At 40.8% G+C, this 26,192-nt stretch overlaps 1 protein-coding gene across 4 annotated transcripts in view; it reads left to right on the forward strand.

Annotated features, from left to right (window-relative positions):
• The first annotated feature begins 469 nt into the window (after positions 1–469).
• Ipo11 (importin 11) overlaps positions 470–26,192 on the forward strand; it is a 178,197-nt gene continuing 152,474 nt past the window's right edge. For 2 of the 4 annotated variants that reach the window (XM_028884121.1, XM_028884135.1), the window contains exons 1-5: positions 470–663; positions 9,532–9,675; positions 14,041–14,141; positions 23,417–23,489; positions 25,851–26,054. In XM_028884121.1, coding sequence (XP_028739954.1) covers positions 9,538–9,675; positions 14,041–14,141; positions 23,417–23,489; positions 25,851–26,054 — 516 coding nt within the window. In that variant the 5' untranslated portion in view covers positions 470–663; positions 9,532–9,537. Of the gene's footprint in view, positions 664–838; positions 926–9,531; positions 9,676–14,040; positions 14,142–23,416; positions 23,490–25,850; positions 26,055–26,192 lie in introns of those variants that run through there. The other 2 variants (XM_028884145.2, XM_028884126.2) reach the window with 2 other exon arrangements.

A 26,192-nucleotide genomic window follows, 5' to 3' on the forward strand; every position in this document is an offset into this window, starting at 1 on the left:
TGAGACCCACTAAAACACAACACTAAAACAAACAAACAATACAAACCCCCGCCCTCCCCCGCAACCTCTACACAAACAACAATAACAACAACAAAAACCCCTCAAAGCCGGTCCAGACTTGGAAAAAAAAAAATACCAGTGGTGGCAGGGTTCATTAACGGGATTCTTTTGATAACCCTCCTCTGCTGTGACAGACCCATGCAGCAAGTAGTTGGTATCTATAACAGTGAGGATGAAGTGGTTTTCACTTAAGCTTCAACCAGCCCAGGAGACGCCTGATTTTCCCGGGACTTACGGTTTCCATAGTGACAGGTCCCGGTGCTTACGCACTGCTCCGGGTACCACGCAGGCGCACAGAGCCATGTTGGCGGCCGCGCGCCTTTGGGTTCGAACACGAGCTCCTCCCTCCCCCTCTCTCCGCTATCCAATCGCCTTCTTTCCCGGCCCCTCCTGTGCGCGCCGGGAACCCGTGACGTCATTTTAGCGCGCCCGCGTCGTCTGGAGTGGCGACAGGGAACATGGCGCGTTCCTAGAAGCCGTTTTCGGCATCAGTGGGCGGCAGCGTGTGGACTCGCAGCGTGGGGGGCGCGGAAGCAACCAACGCCGCTTCGTGTGGACAAGTGGAAAAGGGGCGGGCCGGGCTGTTCCGGGCCGAAGCACACGGTGAGGCCGGGCCGCGAGGCGCACGGGTGGAAGGGAGGAGTGGGCTGGGCAGCGAGACCCCGCCGGCCGAGGGCGGAACGCGGGTCCACCTGCGGTGTGCGCCGCCGCGTCCGCGGGCCCTCGAGCCCTGGAGTGGCCTCGGGGAACACGGGTTCCGGGGCCGCGGGAAGCCTGACATTGCTGGGTCCACCGTGCGGGGTGGCAAGGGGTCTGAGTGACAGGCTAAGCAGAGCCATTGTGTCCCCCTGTCGCCGGCCAGGAGGTGGGTGTATTTGTCCTTGGAGGCTTGGGGTTGGACAGTGCAAGAGAACGTGCTTCTCCCACTAAAACCAGTGCTTGTTGGTAACTGTCCAGGCGACCTTGCTGTGGAAGCAGTGCTGTGAAACCTTGAAACATTAGACCTTTCCTTCTCTTTTAAGGAAAAAGACTTAAACATTTTTTTTTTTTTTTTTTTTTTCTCCCTGAGAGGAGATTAATTCTGAGGTATGGCCGCCAGTGCTCAAGCTCGGCGACTCCTGCAGCTTTACATTTGGGAATATTTGTGATTCAGCAAAATTATGTCGATGCTCATAGCATTTTGCCAATTTCCCTTAATCCTCTTATTAAGTGGTGAACGAGATAATCGTGCAGCAAAATTTGATTTGCCTAAATAGCAAAGAATGATAATTTGGCTCCTGGTGCCAAGGTTGTAATTGGCATACCTCTTTACCACACATTAAAGGAGCTCTGTTGTATGCGATAGCGCCTTTAAGATTTGCTTGTTATTTAGAAGGAAGCAAGGAAGAGACGTTTGCAACCATATTTGTAACCCCCCATGGATAGGGATTTCTCTCTTCCATTTTCACATTATTTAAAATTCCTCTTTGGTTAAGGGCGGAATGACTCCATTAGATGAAGTACTCAAGGCTTGATAGCTTTTTCTTACATCGTTCCACACCGAGGACAATTTTTGTAAAATTAGAATCTGTTGGTTGTGATAAGATTGTAGGCTTTTTTTCCCCCTTTATGTTTTCTGATGGTATCTAGCACAGGGGCTGGTGCAAACAGTTTAATTATGGCAGTAGCTTGTGGACGTGTGTTAACAGTTATAGGGCAGAAGGGTGTTCTCTGCCCTGATTACACTTCTTAAAGCAAAAAGACAATTCTGAGAGAGGAATTTGGATGTAGTAATACGATTGGAGGTTCTAAAGAAGCGTGCAAAAATTATTTGGTAATTAAACAGAAGTCTTTAGATTTTGTGATATTATGAATGTATTTACATTCAGAACCACACTAGAAGGCAGAATAATGCTTGCAGCTTTTGGATTTAAAATATACTGAAGATGTTTCTCCAGAATAAAAATAGTCATATTTAGGGAAAGGTACTGTTTGATTAGTTGAGTTTTTCCTAAGATTTTTTTCTTTTAATCTTAATGTGTGCATTTGTGTGTGTATGGTTATGTCATGTGTGTGCTGGTGCTGTCGCAGGCAGAAGAGGGTGTTGAATCTTTTGGTAGTGGAATTACAGGCTGTTGTGAGCCAACTGACATAAATGCTGGGAACCGAACTTGGGTCCTCTGGAAGAGCAGCAAGTGCTCTTAACTGCCAAGCCATTTCTCCAGTGCAGATTAGCTGATTCTTGATGTTTGTTTTGCATGTGTGTATATTTAATCTCCCTTCCAATTTATTATTATTATTATTATTATTATTTTTGAGACAGGCTTTCACTATGTAGCTTTGGTTGGTGTGGAACTTCATATGTAGACCAGGTTAGCCTTGAACTCATGGAGATCTACCTCTTTTTTTTTCCCCAGTGCTGGGTGTGTGCTACCACATTAGGCTTAATGTAGTATTTCCCTTGGTAATTTTACATTTTTTATTTTTATTTCGTGTTTGCAGTGTTGGGATTGAACCCAGAGCCTTGCACATGTTTTTCCACTAAGCTGTTTCTGCATCTTCATTTTTGTCTTTTGTTTTCTTTTTCTGTGGTGTTAGAGACCCCAAGGACTGGCACATGTTATTCAAGCACTTTCCCACTGTGCTGTAGTCCCCCAGCCTCGGACTGTGTGCGTATGATGGGTGTCATCAGCTAATTCCAGGGTGCTTTACAGAATGGCTCATCACATCTCTTGCAGGTGTGCTTCTGGAGTGTCACTTGTTTGACTTTCTAAACATGAGACTGACTACCAATAAGCCTTCAGTTAGAAGCTTTGTAGTGGATAGGTTCAATTAGTGTTCTGCATTCTTGCTCCTCAAAATCTGGGAGTTTGGTAAAAATATACACTTCTAGCTCAGTTGAAAAGTTATTGAAACAGAATCTACATACTGAGGTATTTTTAAACGTTTTTTTAGTAGCATATATTCTACATGATAATAGATTTCATTATGGCATTTTCATACATGTACATTGTGCCCCTTCCATTAATACCCTTCCTGTTCCAACCATCCCTTTTCTATTTTCATGTCTGTCTCTCTCTTTCCTATGATATTAATTAGGATTGTTTATAGGAATGTTGATGAAGATTTGTTTACACTTTCATGGATCTCTTACCAGTAGCTACACCATCCCCCCCCCCATCATTTATTGCCTGTAAATCCTCAAGGAGGGAGCTCATGAGCCCCTCCCCATTCCATAGCAGGGTGTTGATAGGCTTGTGATCTGTGTGGCGTGTGTGTGAGGTGCAAGCCTGTGCTTGCACAGGAGAATGCGTGTTGTTTCCTTGAATGGAAACAATTGTTTCCATTTAAGCTAGGCTGGCTGAATGGCCAAGCAAGCTCTCTCATGATCTACCTGATTTCGCTTCCTAGCCCATGTTGTCCTTGCACATGGAGGGTACAGGAGAATGCGTGTTGTTTCCTTGAATGGAAACAATTGTTTCCACTTAAGCTATGCTGGCTGAATGGCCAAGCAAGCTCTCTCATGATGTACCTGATACCCGCTTCCTAGCCCATGTTGTGGTTGTAGGCATGTGCACCCATGCTCAGCTTTTTACATAGGAGCTGGGCATTTGAACTCAGGTCCTCATGCTTGTAGAGCAGTCCTACCTACTGAGCCGTCACTGTCCCACAAATCTCGGAAGTGGTTTTGTGCTGGTAGTCACAGCTGCTGTGAGTTCAAGAGTACAGGAGTTAGCATTCCACCCACCCTCACCCCTGCTTCTTCTGACTCTTAGACTCTTTTTGCCCCTTCTTTCATGATGTTCTCTGAACCTTGGAACCGGCGTCATAGATGTCATATTTGTGACTGGGTATTCGACAATAATTTAGTCTCAGTACTTTGACCGATTTATGAATCTCCGTAGTCACTGCTGATCATTGCAAAAAGCTTCTCTGACCAAAGCAGATAGCAGCACAAACCCATAGGCATAAACAGTTAATTAGAAGGCAGTTTTGATAAGTACATCATGTCCATTTTGGAGAACAGCAGAGGTAGCTTTCCTTCTAGAACCTCTAGCCTCTCCAGCCATGGGTGTTTGGCTGGGGTTACAGTCCAGAGGGTTACAGTAGCAGATGTAAATTCCCTCCTGTGGAGTGGGCGTCAAATTCAGTCAGACTGCAGTTGATTAGCCCCGACACAGACTTACCGCTCGTGTGGCACGGGGCGTGTCTTGCCTCTGCGGTTAGTATTGTTGAGCACAGGGCTCACAGCTGCATAAGCCTGTTGATGACAGTTCTTCCCCAGCAGCCAGCATAGCTCTTTCTAGGACTGTGAGAGCTAGTCAGCCGAGAGGGAGCGTCCAGTCCAATTCTAGCTTGAGTTCTCTCTACCTTGTGAGTGAGGCATGTGACTTTTTTTTTTTTTAAAAGCAACATGGCCCTACGTTCCCCTTCTAGGGAGTGACCAATAGCAGTGGCAGTTTGCCTGTATTCTTTTGGGAGTCTTGGGCCTCCCATTGACTCATAGGGATGTATTCTATTCCTAGCAATCATGTTTTTGTTTAATAACTTACAAAGAATCTGCATTTTAATAAGATATCCAGATTATAGGAATATTCAGTAAAGTTTGAGATGTACTACTTTGATCCATGAAAGTTGGAGAGAGAGAGAGAGTGTGTGTAAAAGCTCATCACCATTTAATTTGAAGTGTTTTGCTTATTAATTCTGATTCATTTGGTCAAAGAAATGGGTTCAGATATGGTAATGTTATAAGATCATACTTACCTGTATTTATAACTCCATTTCTGATTCATCCTATTGCTTTTCTTGGTCCTGTTTGCTGGTCACTGTTAGGGTTTATTGTATCAAAACTATACCAAAACACTTGTGAATGACAGGTAGGAATTCACCGGTGAACATCTTTTTTTTTTTTGGTTTTTCAAGACAGGGTTTCTCTGTGTAGCTTTGCGCCTTTCCTGGAACTCGCTTTGGAGACCAGGCTGGCCTCGAACTCACAGAGATCCGCCTGCCTCTGCCTCCCGAGTGCTGGGATTAAAGGCGTGCGCCACCACCGCCCGGCTTAGTGAACATTTTTTTTTAAAGGAAATTATTTATTTTCATTTGTATTAATGTTTTGTCTGTATATATGTCTGTGCCCCATGTGCATGCCTGATGGGAAGGCCTGAAGAGGATGTTGGATCTCCTGGAACTGGAGTTACAGATAGTTGTGAGCCACTGTTTGGGTCCTGGGAATCAGACTCCGGTCTTCTGCAAAGAGCAGCCATTACTCTTAACTGATGAGCCATCTCTCCAGCCCAACAATGAACATTTCTTTCATTTTTTTAAAATTAAATTTTCATACAATATATTTTATGTTTTTCCCCTTCCTCTGACTCCTCCCGTTTCCTCTCCACCTCTTTATCTACTCAACTTTGTGTTCTCTCTCTCTTACACACACACACACACACACACACACACACACACACACACTTGAGAAACACCCCTCAAACAAACAAAAACCACACACACACAAAAATAAAAACAAATAGGAAAAATACTAGTAAGACAGAAAATGCCAAAACAAAGCAAAATGAATCGAAAAGTTCATAAAAATACTATTGTGTTTGTTTTGTGTTCGGCAAGCTCTGGAGTGTTTTTGATATACTCATTAGTACTCCATTAGAGAAAGGAGATTTTGGGGTTGGGGATTTAGCTCAGTGGTAGAGCGCTTGCCTAGCAAGCGCAAGGCCCTGGGTTCGGTCCTCAGCTCTGGAAAAAAAAAAAAAAAAAAAAAAAAGAGAGAAAGGAGATTTTTTTTTTGCTTTGGCAGCAAGTGTCAGTTGCAGATAGCATATTGGTTAGGGATGGGACCCCATATCCATCCCCCCGCCCTCAGTGCTAGGACATGGTCTGGCTTGAAGCTGTGCATTTCTTATTTATGCTACCACAGTCTCTGTGAGTTCCTATGTGCATAAATTCTGATATCTGGAAAACACTCTCCTTAGAGTCATCCATCACCCCTGGCTCTTCCAGTCTTCCTGCTGCCTCCTCTCCATAGATTCTCAGGCTTTGAGGGAAGGGATTTGATGAAGACATCCTATTTAGGACTGTGTGCTCCAAAGTCTCACTTTCTGAACATTGTCCAGTTGTAGGTCTCTGTTAATTCTTGTCTATTGCAAGAAGCAGCTTCTCTGATGGGGTTGAACGAGGCCCTGATGTATGGCTATAGCAGTATGTTATTAGGAGTCATTTTATTGCTGTGTCATCCCTGTAACAGAATAATAGTCATAGGTTTTCCCCCAAGCCCATGACCTATCTAGTCTTCAGGATTTGGTCCTTGTAGCAGTGTCAGGTTCCATCTCATGGAGTGGCCTTAAATTTATCAAAAAGTGATTGGTTACTCCTGTAATCTTTGTGACTATTCACTAATATATCTTGCAAACACACGACTCCCAACAATGAATATTTTTTTTTTGGTGGGGGAGCAGGGAAAGGTCTGGTCCCTGGGACTCTGATGGGTAGGGCCTAGGGGCTAGAGACCTGGTCTGCCGGTCTGGAGATGGGGGCTTAGCTGTTCCCAGTCAGTGTAGGGTAGGCTTATGATTCTGGTGATCTGGTTCCGTGGCTGGGCGGCGCCTTCTTTTGTGTTCTCAGGTCCCGTTTTGCTCATTGGTCAACTCCTCAGCTGATCTGGTTTCCTCAGACTGCAGACTGTAGGATTCTGAATCCTCTCCCGAATGGATCTCTGCTCAGCAGATTGTTTAGTAGGGCAATCTCACCAACACCTCCAAGTTGTTGGGTTTCGCAGGATCAGCAGCTGGGCCCTGGGTTGGCCTCAGGCAGAGTGTTCGGATCCATTCTGGTTGCGTCCCACAGAGATGGCTCCTTCCCCGTGTGCTGGGATTGAAGGCATCCGTGTTCCAAGCTCTTAATCTCCTTGTTTTCACTGACTCCTCGGCGGGTAAAAGCTCAGTTTCTGGTCTTTATTATGACATTTTTTAAATAGTAGGTGTGGAACCTAGTAATTCTGTGTGTTCCTAGTAGTGTTTTCCCGTTTCCCCCGCAGAGACTAGTAACTTTTGACCTTCTCTTCTCACTCTTTAAAGTCACTCTTGCTGTGTTACCTACAGATGAGGTATATTACACTAGAAACTTATTTTCTATTAGTTCTGGAGGTTGGCAGTTCTCATTTCAAGGTGCAGATATGTTTAATTTTCTATAAATTCCTGTCTTAGGTTTTATTGCTGTGAAGAGACATCAACAGCAACTCACAAAGGAAAACATTTCACTGGGGCTGGCTTACAGTTCAGAGGTTTAGTCCATTATTATCATGGTGGGAAGCACAGCAGCATGCAGGCAGACATGGTGCTGGAGAAGGAGCTGAGACTTCTGCATCTAGATCAGCAACAGCAGCAGCAGGAAGAGAGAGTAAGCCACTAGGCCTGGCTTGAACTTGTGAAATCTCAAAGCCCACCCTCAGTGACATATTTCCTCCATCAAGGCCACACCTTCTTCAACAAGGCCACCCCTCCTAATGTGCCAATCCCAGTGGGCCTGTGGGAGACATTTTCATTCACACTACCACAGTCCCTGTCCTTGCCTCATGCTCTGTCATGCTAAACTATAATTCTTCGGAAGCAATTGCATTAAAATAAATTTGAAAGATCTTGTTATGCCAGGGCTGTACCCATTGCCTGTCTGACATAGCCACAGCATGTACTCATCTGGGGAACTCTTCCTCTGAGGGAAAGCCTCTGCTAAGTCTGCTGTAGTGTAAGCTTGCAAGTTCTTTCTCCATAACGCTTACCACATCTTTACAGTATATCTTAGCTTATCTTTTTCCCGTTATAGAATTGAATGCAAAGATTCCTTTACTATATTTCTTTCAGAGTGGTGCATGGCCAATAGAGGCTGTTTCATTGTGACTGTGAATATGTGGAACTATCAGGGACTGATATCAGGAATATTATGTTCTGTGAAGGTTACATTAAGGAGGATTGAAAAAGGAGAGGTTTGGCTGCTTTATGTGGCTTTACATAACTATATGTAGAGATCAGGATTTATTCAAAAATTGATTGATTACTTTTTGTTGTTGTTTGTGTTTTGAGATCGTGTTTTACTTTGTAGCCCTTGGTAGTCTGGAACTTGCTATATAGATCGTGATGGCCTTGAACTGGATGTGATCTTCTGTGTCTTCTGAGTTCTGGGATTTCAAGTGTGACACACCATTTCATTCATTTAACAGAGGTTAGTATGTACATTATAGTACAGCCTCTTGATTTGAATTTAATGGCCAGAGAATATGGACTTAAATTTGCTCAAAGTGAATCCTAGAAACTAGAACAGTACCTGGCAAAGAGTAATGGAAAATAGCTGTTAAGTAAATGAAATCTTTGGCCAGATATGGTGTTTCACACTTGGAAGGTTAAGGCTGTCAGACATTAGAAAATCTGAGTTGAGGGTTGGCGTGCTTCACTTCAGTTGTCAACTTGACACAAGCTAGGGTCGCCTGGGAAGAGGGAACCACAGTTGAGGAATTGTCTTCATCGAACTGCTCTGTCAGCATGTCTGGGGAATTCCCTCGCGTAGTAATTGACGTAGGCAGGCCCAACTCAGTGGAGGCGGTGCTGTCCCTGTGCAGGTGCATCCTGCTTGCTTTCTGCTGGGATGAGCTGTGGTGGCAGATACAAAGAATACACAGTTCCTAACTTTATGTAGTTCATGGTTTGTTAGATAAGATACAGTTAAGAGGACAACTTACTTTTTGGGAGTTAGTTCTCTGAACCATGTTGGTCCTGGGAATTGAATGCAGGTCACATCAGGCTTGGTGGTAGACCCTCTGTACCATCCTGTTGGCCTTGCTTCTAGTTTGAGACAGGGTCTCATTACATAGCCCAGGCTGGCCTTGAACTCAGGGTGCTGGCGTAGTTGGATACTGATGAGGGCCACCTGCTGGTTGCAGACTTTTTATTGAATGCTTATATGGCAGAAAGAATAAAGTAGCTCTCTGATGTCCTCTTATAGGTGCATTTGGACTATAAAAGCATGAGGGATCCATGCTGATGATCTAATAATACCTACCTAACTTCTCAGCTCCATACCAAGACATAAGGCATTAGATTTCAGCGTGCGCTCTCTTTCTATCCTTTTTGTATGTTTCACATTTGCATTTTATCTTTAAAATGATTTTGATAAGAGAGGTTGAAGTAGGGGGCTTCCAATTTCCTAAGGCTATCTAGGAAATGGTATTTAATCAGGTTTGGAAACGAGGTATTGTGTATGTGGGCTCTCCAATCTCACTTTACTTTATTTTATTTATGAAACAATAAGAATCAATTTCCTTTAGAAATATATCTATTTAAGTAATTGGAATTATGGGAGTTCTAAGTAATGGTGTAGTCAGACACTAGGTGAGTAGATGAGGTGAAAGTGGTTCAAACCCTACCGCTTTTTCCTCTGTCCGCTTTTGTAATGCATACATGTGTACTCAGGTGTGCTAACTTTTCATTGCAGGCGTCCATGGATCTCAACAGTGCCAGCTCTGTAGTTCTTCAGGTCTTAACGCAGGCCACCAGTCAGGACACGGCTGTTTTAAAGCCAGCCGAGGAGCAGCTGAAGCAGTGGGAGACACAGCCAGGGTTCTACTCGGTGTTGCTGGTGAGTAGTTCTGCAAAGAGTCTACTTAATGAAGTGAGACATCACTATTTTAATAGCTCTTTTAAGTGTGGAGATTTACTGGCAGTTTAGTCAAACTGATCCAAAGATTTGACTGCCATTGTTGCTGTCATCATAGTAATGTAGGGCTCATGAGGGTGCTTCACAATTATTTGTTGATGACGCAACATTTTAGATAGTTTCTTATTGTTATTTCATTAAACGTGTGTGTGTGTGTGTGTGTGTGTGTGTGTGTGTGTGTGTGATGAGACAGGGTCTCACTGTGTGGCCCTGGTTCACCTGGAACTTGTTATGTAGACCAGATGGGCCATCAATAAGGGATATCTGCTTGTCTCGGCCTCCTGGGTGATAGAATGAAGACATGTACGCTCATGACTGGCAAAACATTGTAGGTTTTTCCATCTAGAAATTAAAATTTTTTTTTTTAGACAGGATCTTTTATATTTTCTCTTTTGCTTTTTGTTTTGTTTTGTTTCTGAGGTGGCCTAATTCGGTCTTGAACCCCTTATTCCTCTTATATCCTCTTACCTCCTGAGTGAATATATGAATTATTAATAACTGCTTAAGTTTATTTTTCCTGTGCTTCTATTTTTGCATTATCTTTGAGTTATTTATACATTAATTGCCATATTGCTACATTTTCAAAAATACTTGTATTTGTATACGTGTTTGTGTATGTAGACTCTGTGGGAAGGGATTGAGACAGTTTCTTGTTTATAGCAGGTGCTGACTTCAAACTCAGTGATCCTCCTGTCTTAGCTCCCCATTGTGAGGATTACAGGCATATGCCACCATACCTAGCTTGTGTATATAGACATTTGTATAAAACACTGTATGCGTGTCTTCTGCTTCTATGGTGAGTCACTCTGGAGCAGTGCTTCTCAACCTTCCTAATGCTGCGGCCCTTTAATACACTTCCTCGTGTTGTGGGGACCCCAGGTGATATAATTATTTTCATTTCTACTTCATAACTGTAATTTTGCTACTGTTATGAATCATAATGTAAATATTTGTGGTTTTTTATTTGTCTTAGGCAACCCCTGTGAAAGACCTGGAACTTGTTATGTAGTCTAGGTTAGCCTGGAATTCACAGCAATCCATCTGTTTTTGCCTCCTAAGTGCTACAACTAAAGACAAGTACAACCATGCCTGGCCTGGACCAAGATTTTCTGTTTTGTTTGTTTTACATGTACAAGTGTTTTGCCTGCACGTGTGTATGTGCACCATGTGTATGCCTGGTGCCCAGAGAGACCAGAAGGGGGCATTTTATCCTCCTGGAATTATTGACATTTGTGAGCCACCTGATAAGGGAGTTAGCAACTAAATCCAGGCCCTCTGCTAGGTTAACAAGTATTTATAATCAGGTTTCTCTGTGTAGTTTTGGTGCCTGTCTTGGATCTCTCTCTATAGACTAGGCTGCCCTTGAACTCACAGAGATCCCCCTGTCTCTACCTCCTTAGTGTTGGGATTAAAGGTGCGTGCCACTGTCACCTGGCTGCCTGCAAAGGTTTTCTAGTAAGATCTGAGCTTGCTTTACACAGCAGGGCTGCATTAGAGGATGGCTGGTCTACATGCATGATCACCAAGATGGTCTATACTTGGCTGTGCTGAGGGGAGGTCTTTTGATCCACCCCTTGGCATTCCTTTAAAAAGCCCTTTAGTAGAGACAGAAGGGGCTGGTAGGTTTGGACCCAGGCCCCTTCCAAGGTTATCCTGTGTTTTCTGTCTCTCTCTATATATAGTTCTATCTACAAATTCCTCATTTCTCCCTGCTCAAGAGTACTTTGGAGGAGTAAGAGGGAGCTGATCTCCCTCAACTAAGCCATCTCTCTAATCCCCTGGACTAACATTTTTAAAGCTTAATGGGACAATAGAAATATCCCCATTGGTTACTAAGCTCATGTTGCATGGTTTAACTTGCATAGTTGTTTTCATAGTTTGCCACCATTGTGCAAAACAGTAACAGTGTGGATTGTTGGTTGAATTAACATAAATTGTTCATATCACATCTCACTTTATATCACTTAAAAGTGCTATCATCTCAGGCATGGTGGTGCACACTTTTAATCCCAGCACTCAGAATAGAAGCACGTGGATCTCAGAGTTTGAAGCTATCCTGGTCTATATAGAGTTCCTGGCCAGACTATGTAGTGAGACCCTGTCAAACAAACAAAAAGTGCTATCAGACTCATTGTAAGCAAGATTGGTTTTGTTTTTTAAATTTTATGAGTGTGTGTGCCTGCATGTATGCATATGTACCACATGTACGCAGTGCCCACGGAGGCCAGAAAACTGGATCATATCCCCATGGAACAGGAGTTACAGACAGTTGTGAGCCTCTGTTTGGATTCTGGGGACTAAACTCAGGTGCTGTGGAAGAGCAACAAGTGTTCTTAACTGAACCATTTTTTTTTTTTTCTAGCCCCATAAGCATGGTTGCTTTGGTAAATAGTCCTTGTTACTGTGGAATAGGTTATTTTATTTTATTTTTTTTTTAAAGATTCATTTATTTATTATGTATACAGAAGAGGGCACCAGATCTCATTACAGATGGTTGTGAGCCACCATGTGGTTGCTGGGAATTGAACTCAGGACCTCTGGAAGAGCAGTCGGTGCTCTTAACCTTTGAGCCATCTCTCCAACCCAGGAATAGGTTATTTTTTCTTTATTACTTTTCCTATTGCTGTGATAAAACATACCAACAACAGCAGTTTGTGGAAGGAAAAGTTGATTGAGGTTCGATTACAGTTCAAGAATAAATACAGTCCATCATGGCCGGGAAGGCGTTGTAGCAGGAGCTTGAGGCAGCTGGACACACTGAATCCATGGTCGGGAAGCAGAACGCAGTGAATGGTTAAGCTGAGCTACCTTTTCTCCTGTTCCTGCAGCCCAGGACATTTACCAGCGATGGTGACCCTACTTTTCGAGTAGGTCTTCTCATCCTGGTTAACTGAATCAAAATACTACATCCCAGGCATGGCCCTTGTCTTCCTAGTCAAGATGATCACTCACATATATGCCTGGAGGCTGTGTCCTCAGTGATTTGGGATCCCGTCAAGATTAACCATTACAATTTCAAACATGTTAACAAACAGGACTTTGACTCCATAGGGTCTTTGAGTCTGTGCTCTGGAGGCATCATTCATTCATTCATTCATTCATTCATTTTTGAGACAAGATCTTGTGTCCTTGCCTTGACTGGCATGTACTGGTTTTGGGTTTGCTGCCATTGTCTTGCCTCTGCCTTTTCAATGCTGGGATTATATGTGTGTGGCACATGCCTGGGTCCTTTTTTAAAATTAGAACGTATTTATGTTAGTGTTTTCTCTCTCTCTCTCTCTCTCTCTCTCTCTGTGTGTGTGTGTGTGTGTGTGTGTGTGTGTGTATGTGTGCATATATATATATATGTACATATATATTTCTGATTTTTTTATCAAGGAAATTTTCTAGCATACTTGAAAGAATAATATGAATCTTCACATATTTATCTTTGATTAAACTTAGTGAAATGCTATTGAATAGGTATGCTGTCTTCTTGGAGGGAGCTGGCCAGGTCTCACCATGCATCTCAAACTGACCTGAAACGTGAGATGCACCTGCCTTAGCATCCGAGTGCTCAGGTTTCAGTTAACACCTGGCTCAGTAGGCCTGCTTTCTTAGTCTAGACTATAGAAGTATATATTTTAAGAAAACACATAAAATATATGTAGTGATGAAATTTAAACAAAACCAATACAACATCTGGGGCTGAGGTTGTAGATCAATTGCTAGAGTGCAAGCTTGGCATGCATGAAGCCCTGGGTTCGATCTCAACATCTCATAAGCTGGGTATGGTGTTGCATACCTGTGATCCAAGCATCTGGAAGTAGAGGCACTAAATTCAAGCTCACCATTGGCTATATAGTAAGTTTGAGGCCAGCCCCAGATACATGAGGTATTTTCTCAAAAATCAAACACAAAGGGCCACTTGGTAAAGTTGGTGAAGTGTTTGCTTCACCAGCATGAGGACCGGAGCTTGATCTCAGAACTCTGTAAAAATGCAGGTGTGGTGGAGCTGGAGACAGGATGGTCCCAGAACTCACTGTCATGCCTGTCTGGCCTAATGGTGATCTCTAGGACAATGAGAAGCCCTGTCTCAAAGGAAGTGGGTGGCATTTCTGAGATGACACCTGAGGTTGTCTCTCTGGCTTCCATATGAAACCATACACACAATGAACATACACACATGCACGAGTACATGCCCCCATTGAAAAAAATAAAGTAGACAAATCCATGCTTTATTTTAGTCTGTCAGTTATATTTTTAAATGATTACTTGTTCATTCTAATAATGTTTTTTTATTTGCAGAATATTTTTACGAACCACACCCTTGATATAAATGTAAGATGGCTTGCTGTGCTGTATTTTAAACATGGAATTGATCGTTACTGGAGACGTGTAGCACCTCAGTAAGTTCCCTCAGTCCCAATTGTAATCCATTCCAAATTCAAGAATGAGACTGTCCCTGTGTATACAAAATGTGTCAAGTGTTTAATTGAGACAACAGAGAAGTTAGTATGATCTTTGTGTAAGGATGACATGGAAATTCATGAAGCATTTGATACATAAAAGAAAAAAAGTCCAAAAAGCGTGTTAATTCCTGAAGAAATGTGTTTGTGTAGTTCAATAACTATATTATTGTTTTTCTACATGGTTTGTATCTGCCTATCCCACATGCATGCATATGTGTGTATCTGTGTGCACATGTGTATGTATGTATATATTTGCCTGCCTGCCTGCCTTGGCTTTTAGCTTCTGAGGATCAAGCTGAGTGGCGAACCATCTTAAAGTAAAATGTTTTGATTTTGAAAAGGAAATCTCATACTATGTCCGCATTTGCTGAATCTCCATGTCTGTTTTGTATTTCCTCTGGGAAAAGTGGATGAATAGCACATTTGCAGTTTCGTTAGACTGGGTTTTAACTGTGATATAGGAGTAAAGTGAGCAGATTCATCTTAAGAATTAATTAACACATCATGTAGTTTATGGGCTTGCCAGTTCAGATATGTCTTTGGAGTTTTGTAAGAAAATGAATTTGGTGAATAAATAACATAGGGTGTGCTGTCCAGTAGATGGCACTAAAGCTCTATAGGTTTTCATTTTTTATAAGTAATTTAAATTGTTGTATTCTGAGTATTTACAAGTGCCTGTAAAACCTACCCTTGAATGGCATTAGAAGAACTGGAATGTCTTTAGGCTGTACTTTAATGTGAAGCTAACCCTTTTTATTTCAGGAGTAATTGATGATTTGGTGAGAAATGAAGCAATTAATGATGAGAAATTGTGTGCTTGTTTGTTTGCGTTTTGGGACAGGACTTTGCTCTCTATCTGTGGTTAGATATGTAGCCTGCATGGACCAGGCTGGCCTGGAACTTACAGGTAAACTCTTGCTTGTGCCTCTTGAGTTCTTGGATTAGAGGCATGTGCCGCTATGTCTGGCTAAATTTTACTTTAAGCTAGTTTAAATTCAGATAGCTAAGGAAGGAATCATAGTATTAAATAGTTAAATTGTCCTTTAGTATATTGAGAGGAAAGTGGGCATGAAGATGAATGTCCTTAAAAGGATGACAGATTTGAAGCACTTAAAAGTGTGTATTTTTATAGTTAATTTGATATAATTCTTATGCTAACCTTTTTCATAGGATGACAATTAACTTAAGCTTATATATTATTTTCATGTACCATTCAATTTAACTGGGTCAAAATTAGATGCTATTAGTTTCAATTTGAGATATAGTCTGAATTAATATAATAAAACTTTAATTGGAGATTTTTTTTTTTTTAAGATTTGCTATAAGGATTGAGTATGGTGCACGGTGCATACGTGAAGTAGGTACAGTACCACGTTCTTCCCATTGTACACAGTGCACATGTGAAGTAGGTACAGTACCATGTTCTTCCCATTGTACACAGTGCACATGTGAAGTAGATACAGTACCACGTTCTTCCCATTGTACACAGTGCATATGTGAAGTAGATACAGTACCACGTTCTTCCCATTGTACACAGTGCATATGTGAAGTAGGTACAGTACCACACATTCTTCCCATTGTCCACAGTGCACATGTGAAGTAGATACAGTACCATGTTCTTCCCATTGTACACAGTGCATATGTGAAGTAGATACAGTACCACACATTCTTCCCATTGTCCACAGTGCACATGTGAAGTAGATACAGTACCATGTTCTTCCCATTGTACACAATGCATATGTGAAGTAGATACAGTACCACACATTCTTCCCATTGTCCACAGTGCACATGTGAAGTAGGGTCAGTACCACGTTCTTCCCATTGTACACAGTGCACATGTGAAGTAGATACAGTACCACGTTCTTCCCATTGTACACAGTGCATATGTGAAGTAGGTACAGTACCACACATTCTTCCCATTGTCCACAGTGCACATGTGAAGTAGATACAGTACCATGTTCTTCCCATTGTACACAGTGCATATGTGAAGTAGGGTCAGTACCACACATTCTTCCCATTGTACACAGTGCACATGTGAAGTAGATACAGTACCATGTTCTTCCCATTGTACACAATGCATATGTGAAGTAGATACAGTACCACGTTCTTCCCATTGTCCACAGTGCACATGTGAAGTAGGGTCAGTACCACGTTCTTCCCATTGTACACAGTGCACATGTGAAGTAGATACAGTACCACGTTCTTCCCATTGTACACAGTGCATATGTGAAGTAGATACAGTACCACACGTTCTTCCCATTGTACACAGTGCACATGTGAAGTAGGTACAGTACCATGTTCTTCCCATTGTACACAGTGCACATGTGAAGTAGATACAGTACCACGTTCTTCCCATTGTACACAGTGCATATGTGAAGTAGATACAGTACCACGTTCTTCCCATTGTACACAGTGCATATGTGAAGTAGGTACAGTACCACACATTCTTCCCATTGTACACAGTGCATATGTGAAGTAGGTACAGTACCACACATTCTTCCCATTGTACACAGTGCATATGTGAAGTAGATACAGTACCACGTTCTTCCCATTGTACACAGTGCACATGTGAAGTAGGGTCAGTACCACGTTCTTCCCATTGTAGTACACTGATGTCTTGTTTATATATACATCAGGCACTTCTCCCCTTTTCTAGTTTAAACATTTTTCAAATGTAAATTCACATTTTTATTACTTACTGAAGACTGTCAGACTACAGGCTACTGTCAAACCCCTCCTCTAAGTGCTAGGATTGCAGACCTGTGCCACTGTGGCTCTGTCGTACTTTGTGTATAGATCTGCTTTGGGATTCCCGTTTGGGGCCACCAGCCTTTTTGTCTTTTAATTACTGCTTTTTTTAAAAAGTAAGATTTGATGTATTTCCTATTTTTGGATCTGATTTAATGTTCTCTTACTAGCTTGTTGAGATGGAAGCTTAGATTAATCGATGCCCAGTTTCTAAAAAATATCTAAAATCCAAGATGCTCCCAAATCTGAAACTTTAGATTGCTGCTATGATAAAGCAAGGAAATTCTATAAACTGACCTCGTTACAAATTTCAGTAAGTATGTAAGTACACTAAAAAGACCATCTAAAGTTACCTTTAGGCCATGTATATTAGGTATGCATGAAACATAAATGTATTTCATGTTAGTCTTGGTTTCCATCTCTAAAATATCTTAGAAATATGCATATGTCCAAAAAAATCTGAAAAAAATAATCTGAAATACTTATCCTAAAGCATTTGGACACAATACTCAACCTGTGTGGACATTTAGAGCACTATGACTTTTCTTGTAACCATGACTTCAGTTTCACAACATTGATACACACACACACACACACACACACACACACACACACACACGCACACTTTTTTGTTTGTTTGCTTTTTTAAGACAGTGTTTCTCTTTGTAGCTTTGGCTGTCTTTGAACTTCTCTTTAGCCCTGGCTGGCGTCAGACTCACAGAGATCCACCTGCCTCTGCCTCCTGAGTGCTGGGATTAAAGGCATTGTGACATCACCGCCCGACCATTTTTTGCTTTATTTTTTCATTTTCATTCATTCATTATTGATTGATTGATTGGTTGGTGGGAGGTGAACCCAGAACTGACCTTGTGTTTTTCTACTATACCCTCTCTCCTTGTTAGCATTTTAAACAGAGCATGGTGGCTCATGCTTGTAATCCCCACACTGTGGCTGAGGCAGGAGGATTGTTAGGAGTTTAAGGCCAGCCTGTTCTACAGAGTGAGACCTTGTCTCAAAACAAACAAAAATCAAGTGTTAAATTTTTTCTGAATTCTGTCTGTTTATAAGAAAGCATGTTTAGCGTACTGCAAGGAACACAGCAGGCATGGCAGTAACAGGACTGGTACTGGGGTTGTTTTCAGACCGAAGGTCAGTTAACGTGGAGATTTTTATTATTGTTTTTCAGTGTAAGATGGACCATCAATGATCTACTAGGATTTGAAAACTGTGGTGTTTTACAGTTGGAGATTCTAGTGTTTTGTGTATGTCAATTATCTAAGATTTGTGAATTGTGTTGTTTGACTTCTCTTTCTATTGACTTGTATGACTTTTTTCACTGTTTTCTGAAAGATTTGCCAATCTCCACATATTACATACTCGCCTAATCTTTTCCTGCAGACTGCTTTCTCTGTATTAGGCTGTCATAGATTCATGAAAATTCAAGGTTGTTATAGTATGAGAACTTCCCCTTTTACTGTTAGTGATGAGTTGGGACTTAAACTCTAGTTTGTCTGATATTGATAGAGCCACAGTAGCTGCTGTGTGGTTATTATTTGTATATAGTATGTCCTTTTCATTGGTACTTTGTTTCATTTAGTTATTTTTTTTTAAGTAGCAAATAGCTGTTTTTTCTTTTAAGACTTATTTTGTCTTTCTCTCTCTCTCTCTCTGTGTATCTGTGTCTGTATTGTATCTGAATGTACACATGTGTGCAGGTGCCTCAGGGAACCCGTGGGATTTTCTCGAGGTAGAGTTATAGGCAGTTGTGAGCTACCTGATATGAATGTTGAGAATGTTGAGACTCGCTTGCCAATGCCTCCCGAGTGCTGGGATTAAAGGTGTGAGCCCCCACCGCCCGGCAGGCACACTACTTTTTCTAGATAATATAAGACCTTCATAATAATATGTAACTCTATTTAAGCCTTCCTGTCTCTAATACTATTGTTGTTGGTACATTATTTCTCTACATAACTTGTTTGTTTATTTATTTATTGAGAGAGAGAGAAGTGTGTGTGTGTGTGTGTGTGTGTGTGTGTGTGTGTGTGTGTGTGTGTGTGTGTGTGTGTTCGTGTTCCAGGGATAGAGCTCAGGTTGTCATGCCTGGTGACACGTGCCTTTCTCCACTCAGCTGGCCCACTGGCCCACTGGTGTATATTTGTAAACTCCAGATTCATGTATTAATAACAGTATTCATTCGAATTTAACTTTGTTTTTTTCTTCCCTGGGTGTCACTTTTCCATTTGCTTAAAGTAGCTGCCTTCAGTTTTACGTATCTATGTGTCTGTTTAGTTACTTGAGACAGGGTCTCACTGTGTAAGCCAGATTGGTGTTGAATTCCCTTATCCTCCTGTTTCTGATCTAGGTTGTTATCAGTGGATACCCAATCAGAAGTACCTGTTTTTCTCATGTTTCAATCTGCGTATTTCCACTGACTTACTGTTTCTTGGTTTTAGGATTTCTCTTTGATACTTAAAAAAACAAATTCGATTTGTCCAGTGAAATTCTCCATCTTGTACATATTTTAAAAACACAATTAAGTGTGGTTTTGGTGAGTATAGTGCCTGTTTGTGTTTTGGATTTAGTCACTTCTTTCTTTATTGGGTTACTCCTGATAAGTTTTGGTTGGATGGTGAACATAGTGTAATTACAATTGGAGAGGTTTTAAGTTCTGTTACCTTTCTCCAGAAAGAATTTACGTAAGCACACAGAATATGACCTTAAGCTTGGTGTAGCTGAGGGTGTTTTTATTGTTGTTTTGTTTTTCCATTTATTGTTTGTCTCAGGTTAGAACATTCTTCCTGGGGTTTTAACTCTCAGCTTTGTATGTTTGTCTGCTGAGGTACGGCTTTCTGTGAACCTGAGTTCTGTTCTTTGCCTCCAGTGCCGCAGGGCCTGTTGAAATCCCTCTCTTGCACCTTGGTGTCCTGGCTGCTGTCTCAGCGGGTGTCTTTCTGGCTGGGTACCAAAGGAGGACAGATGGGTTCATCACAGCTCAGCCCTTTCTTGCTGAGCCCTGCTTCCTCTGACCTGGCTGCCTGGTTTGTTTTGGGGTTACTAATTTCTTCAGGCTGTCATACCACAAACTGGATGCTTCCAGATAACACAGTTTTATTCTCTTACAGATTAGGTAGCTGGAAATCCAAAAATCAACAAATTGGCTCTTTTTGAGGGCCCAAAGGATTAGTCTTTGATACTTTCTAGGTTCTGATTGTGGCTAGCAATCTTAGGTGTTTCTTGCTATGCAGTTGAATGACTCTAATCTCTGCCCCTGTTGTCACATGACCTATGTCAACGCTCCTGATTCTTTGTCTGCTTTTTCTTATAAGGAAGGACACTGGGCCAGGCATATAATCCTAGCACTTGGGAGGTTGACATAGGATTTAAGTTCAAGGCCTTCTGGACTTCATAGTAAATTTCAGGTCATCGTAGCCTATATATCAATACCCTGTGTCAAAACAAACAACACAACAAAAAAGGGAAACATCAGTATCAGAATAGAGCTTATCAGTGCAGAATGATTTTTGTCTTAGTGTGATTAAATTTACAGACTACAGTATTTCCAAATAGAGTTGTACTCAGATACTTGGCCTGTAGGATTTGAGTATTTATTTTATTTTTGTGAGATATAATTTAGCCATAATATACATTTTGCTTAAAAATTTTTTTTATTTAAAATTTATTTATTAATGTGTGTGTGCATGCCTGATCTGTGGGTGTGCATATTCCATGGTCTGCATGTGGAGATCAAATCAGAGGACAAATTTGCATGTGGAGTTGTTCTCTCTTTCTATCTCAGTGTAGCTTTGCGCCTTTCCTGGAACTCGCTTTGTAGACCAGGAATTTGCTTTGTAGACCAGGCTGGCCTCGAAGTCACAGAGATCTGCCTGCCTCTGTTTCCCGAGTGCTGGGATTAAGGCGTGCACTACCACCACCCAGCCTCCTTCTACCTTTTTGTGGGTTCTGAGGAATCAAACTTCTCATACGTAAGTGGTGTTTACCGACAGAGGCATCTTGTTGGTCCTAAAATATTTTTAAAGTTGTATATATACTTGTGGTTAATCTTTCTGGAGTCATTTGTCTCATAATAGATATACTGTCATAGGCAAGTGGGAAATAGTAAAATGAAGATTAAATTTTAATTTAAAAATAGATTATACAGGGCTGTGGGGGTTGCTGCATGACTGTAATCCTTGCACTCGGGAGGCAGAGGCAATCACATCTCATGAGTTTGAGGCCAGCCTGGTCTACAGAGTGCATTCCAGGACAGCCAGGGCTACACAGAGAAACCCTTTCTTAAGAAATCAACCAAACAAAATACAAAAGCCAGACAATGTGGTATTACACATCTGTTATAACACTTGAGAGACTGAGGCGGGAGGGTTTTGAGTCTGAGGCCGGTTTGGGCTGTATAGTAAGACCCAGTCTCAAAACCAGATGAGCAAAATTAAAAAATGTCAAAATATTGACCCAGTTTCAAATTCACCACTATATATATATATATATAGTAACTTTCCTATTTAGCTCTGTAGTTTTTCTTTGTATGCAGTAAAATTTTTTAGTGTTGTGTTTATCATTTGCAAAGATGTGAAATGAAAGACTAAGTTGACCCAGCCATCCCACTCTTGGGCATATACCCAAGGAATGCTGATTCATACCATAAAGATACATGCTCAGCTATGTTCATAGCAGCACTATTTGTAATAGCCAGAACCTGGAAACAACCTAGATGCCCATCAACGGAAGAATGGATGAAAAAAATGTGGTACATATACACAATGGAGTACTACTCAGCAGAGAAAAACAATGAAAGCATGAAATTTGCAGGCAAATGGATGGAACTAGAAAAAATCATCCTGAGTGAGGTAACCCAAACCCAGAAAGACAGTCATGGTATGTACTCACTCATAGGTGGATTCTAGATATAAAATAAAGAACAATCAGACCACAACCCATAGAACCATAGAGGCTATATATATAGCATGGAGGTCCCTAGGACGACTGTGGCTTATAATAAATTTCAGTTTTACTCAATTATTGAAAAAAAATAGCCAAATGAATGGAAACACATGAACTATGAACCAAAGGTTGAGGGGCCCCCAGCTGGATCAGGCCCTCTGAATAGGTGAAACAGTTGATTGGCTTGATCAGTTTGGGAGGCAACTAGGCAGTGGGACCAAGTCCTGTGCTCATTGCATGAATTGGCTGTTTGAAACCTGGAGCTTATGCAGGGACACTTGGCTCAGTCTGGGAGGAAGGGACTGGACCTGCCTGGACTGAGTCTACCAGGTTGATCGCAGTCCTCGGGGGAGGACTTGTTCTGGAGGAGGTGGGAATGGGGGGTAGGCTGGAGGTAAGGAGAGGGGTGGGAGGGGGGAGAATAGGGGAACCCATGGCTGATATGTAGAACTGAATGGTATTGTAAAATAAAATATATATATAAATATAAAATAATATATATATATATATATATATATATATATATATATATATATACAAAAAAAAAGAAAGACTAAGTTGATCGATGTCTGTCTGTTTGTCTGTTTTGAGGCAAGGTCTCACTATGTAGGTCTGGCTAGCCTGGAACTCATTACATAGATCAGGCTAGCCTCAAATTCGGAAATTATCTTGGGTCTGCCTCCAGAGTTCTAGGATTAAGGGTGTTCACCAGGATGCCCAGCCAACTTGCTTTTATAGTTGTTTTGTTTTAACATTTATTTATTTCCTTTGTGTATGTGTGTACGCTTATGTGCTGCTTTATGAGTGCCTTGGTGCACATGTGGAGACAGGACAGTTTGTAATAGTTCTTTTCCTTTATCATGGGAGTCTGTGTTGTTAGGCTTGGCGACTGGTGCCTTTTCTGTTGACTGATCCCATCAGCTATTTAAATTGATTTTTAAAAGTTTTCTAACAAATATTCGATTCTGAATCTCTTTGCCTGCAAATTTAAAAATTTATTTCTTATTTTATATGTCTGGGTATTTTGCCTGCCTGCATGTCTATCTGTGAACCATGTATGTTCTTGGTGCCTATAGAGACCAGAAGGGATCAGATCTTGTGGAACTGGATACAGATGCCTATGAGCTGTTGCTTGGGTTCTGGAAATTGAACCTGGTCTTGTGGAGAAGCAGCCAGTGCTTTTAAACAATGAGCCTTCTCTCTAGTTCCTACTTGTAAAAATTTATAAAGAATTTATGACAGAAGCCAGAAGTGTTTAGTTATTAATTCCTTTTTTGTAGATAACTGTTTTTATGTTAATAAAGGTGAGCATCAATATATGGCATTATTATTCTGGATTTATCTTACTTTCTATAGGTTACTGTATTGTACTTTCTGTTTATTCCCATTTAAATAATGGCAATCAGAGTCATGTATTTATTGTTTTATTGTTAAAATTCATAGCAGTTCTTTTCTTGTTCTCTACTGGGTGCCATTCTTCCGAATAATAAATTTACTTTTTTTTATAGTGCTCTCTCAGAAGAGGAAAAGTCAACATTGCGTGCAGGGCTCATCACCAACTTTAATGAGCCAATAAACCAGGTCAGTGACAAAAAATGAAAAACATGGAAGCTGAGAATACCTTCCCCCTCCTTTTTTGTTTGTTTGGTTTTTTTTTTTGTTGTTGTTGTTTTTTGTTTTTTGTTTTTCAAGGCAGGGTTTTGCTCTGTAGCTTTAGAGCCTGTCTTAGAACTCACCCTGTAGCCCAGGCTGGCCTCAGACTCATGGAGATCTGCCTGCCTCTGCCTCCCGAGTGCTGGGATTAAAGGCATATGCCACCACCACCCGGCTTTTTTTTTTTTTTTTTCTCCTCCTTTGGAGATAGGGTTTCTCTGTATTCATGACTGTCCTGGAACTCACAGAGATCCACTTGCCTCTGCCTCCTGGAGTTCTGGAAGTAAAGGCATGCACCACCCAACAAATTTTGTTTTGGTATTGAAAGTAAAACCCTAGCTGTGTATGGTGGTGCACACCTAGATTTCAAGCATTTGGGAGGTAAAGGCAGGAGGATAGGAATTCATCTTTAGCTACATGGTAAGACCATCGTGAGCTACATAAAATCATGTCTTATTACCTCTCCCTCACCATCAAAAAGTCTGAAAGTCCCTTAGCTCATTGCTTCTATTAGTGATGCTTATACATGGCTTCTCTGCTGGCTTTTAGACTTTGAGAATCAGTTGTAGGTGTTTAGATCATGGTTAGATTTGACAGTTTATGACAAAATTCATGTTACTTTTTAACTTCCTTAGTTGTTAAGACAATATTCTCGGAAATCTTAAAATAATCGTCCATTCTCTCTCTAGCTCTTAAAAGGTTTTTTGTTTTGTTTTAGGGAGAACTCATTTGAGATAGGTTCTCATATCCTATCATATCTCATAAGATCCTAGGCTGGCTTCTGCTTATAGTCATTCTGCTTCAGCTTTCCAAGTGCTAGGGTTATAGGCATGTGCCACCACACCTGGTTACTCTAGTCTTACTCTTTATAAATTTTGTTTTTCCTAAACAGGAAAATTTAATACACAGTTTGTTACATGCCTATAACATGGGGGGTATTAGACACCAGCAATTAATTTTAATGATTCAGATAACCCATTTCTTTATTTTGAAGACCACAGGATTGGCTTTAGATTTCTGTATCTACCACATTTTCAATTTCCAGTACCCCATGGCAGATAAGTCATAGATTGTATGGTTTTATTTTTTTCTTAGTGTGGTATTTTCTTCTAAGAATAATTAAATTTTGTGTACAGGTTTAAATTCTTAAATATTTCTAAAGAAATACTATTTATTATATTTGATGAAAAATTTTGAATATTGTATCTAGCAGTATTTCTAATGTAGTTTTTTTGTGACCTGTTAAGTTAGCAGTTTTTAACCTGTGGGTTACAACCCTTGGGGTTAGAACAACCCTTTCACAGGGGTTGCCTAAGACCATTGGAAAACACAGATATTTACATTATGATTCATCACAGTATCAAAATTACAGTTATGAAGTAGCAACGAAATAATTTTATGGTGTGTGGGGGTCAGCACAACATGAGGAACTATATTAAAGGTTCTCAGCATTAGGAAGGTTGAGAACCACTACATTAAAGTGGCATCTATTTTATGATTTCTTGCAAAGAAACTGTGGATAAGGGAGAATGGTGCTGTCTACTGGGGGTTGGTGATTGAGGATAAATCATGGCATATTTGTCCTTTTAGTATCTAGTAGCTGATGCTTGTTTCTGTTCTTAAGGCAGTGCTGCTTAAATGTGTGGACAAAGAATGTGCTTATTGCTACAGTTTAAGAACTCAGAGGAGTATATCTGTTGATAGTGAATGTATTCAAAATTAAAACCAGAACTCTAAAAGGATTAATGAATTTAAAAATAATCTGTACTTTGTATAAGTAATAATTTTTAGAAATGAGCAATAACTATTCTCAGAAAAAAATTTAATGAGAACAGAGTAACTTTTTTCTCTCTTGCGTGTCTAGTATTGGAATGAGGACTTAGATTTCCACATATCTTTTGATATACTATTTTTGTAAAAGTTACACAGACAAAATCTTAATTGCTGGGGATGGGGGCACTCGCTTATAATCTCAGCACTTACTGAGGTGGATCGTGAGTTTGAGGCCATTCTGAGTTACATGTTAGGTCCCCTTACCCCACAAAAAACCTCAAGGAAGATTACAAAGATAGGAAGACTCATCGTGCTGTGTAATTAGGAAGGTTTCATAGATCTTAGAGTCTGTGAACTATACTTTGAGAACCACTATCCTAAGTAGTTTAGTATAATTTTAATCATATTTGTTAAACATAGTTAATTCCTAAGAGGTAATTTTTAAAACATGAGTGTATTTTTATCCCTTGCCTTGATTTCATAATTGTTTCTGATGATTACTTTTTTTTTCTTTAGATTGCAACTCAGATTGCAGTACTGATTGCAAAAGTTGCTCGATTGGATTGTCCTAGACAATGGCCTGAACTGATTCCCACTCTTGTAGAGTCTGTTAAAGTCCAAGATGATCTCCGACAGCATAGAGCACTCCTTACCTTCTATCACGTTACCAAGACACTGGCGTCTAAACGCCTGGCTGCTGACAGAAAACTCTTTTATGATGTAAGTCATTTAACATCGGTACATTGATTATGAAAAGAATGCTACTTCTATAAAGATGACTGTCATTTTACTTGTATTAATGTTTTTGGAACGATTGTGAACTCTTTCTAATCTTAAACTTCAGTGATATGAATGGAC

This window comes from Peromyscus leucopus, chromosome 11, assembly GCF_004664715.2.
Source record: "Peromyscus leucopus breed LL Stock chromosome 11, UCI_PerLeu_2.1, whole genome shotgun sequence".
In the NCBI taxonomy this organism is placed as follows: domain Eukaryota; kingdom Metazoa; phylum Chordata; class Mammalia; order Rodentia; family Cricetidae; genus Peromyscus; species Peromyscus leucopus.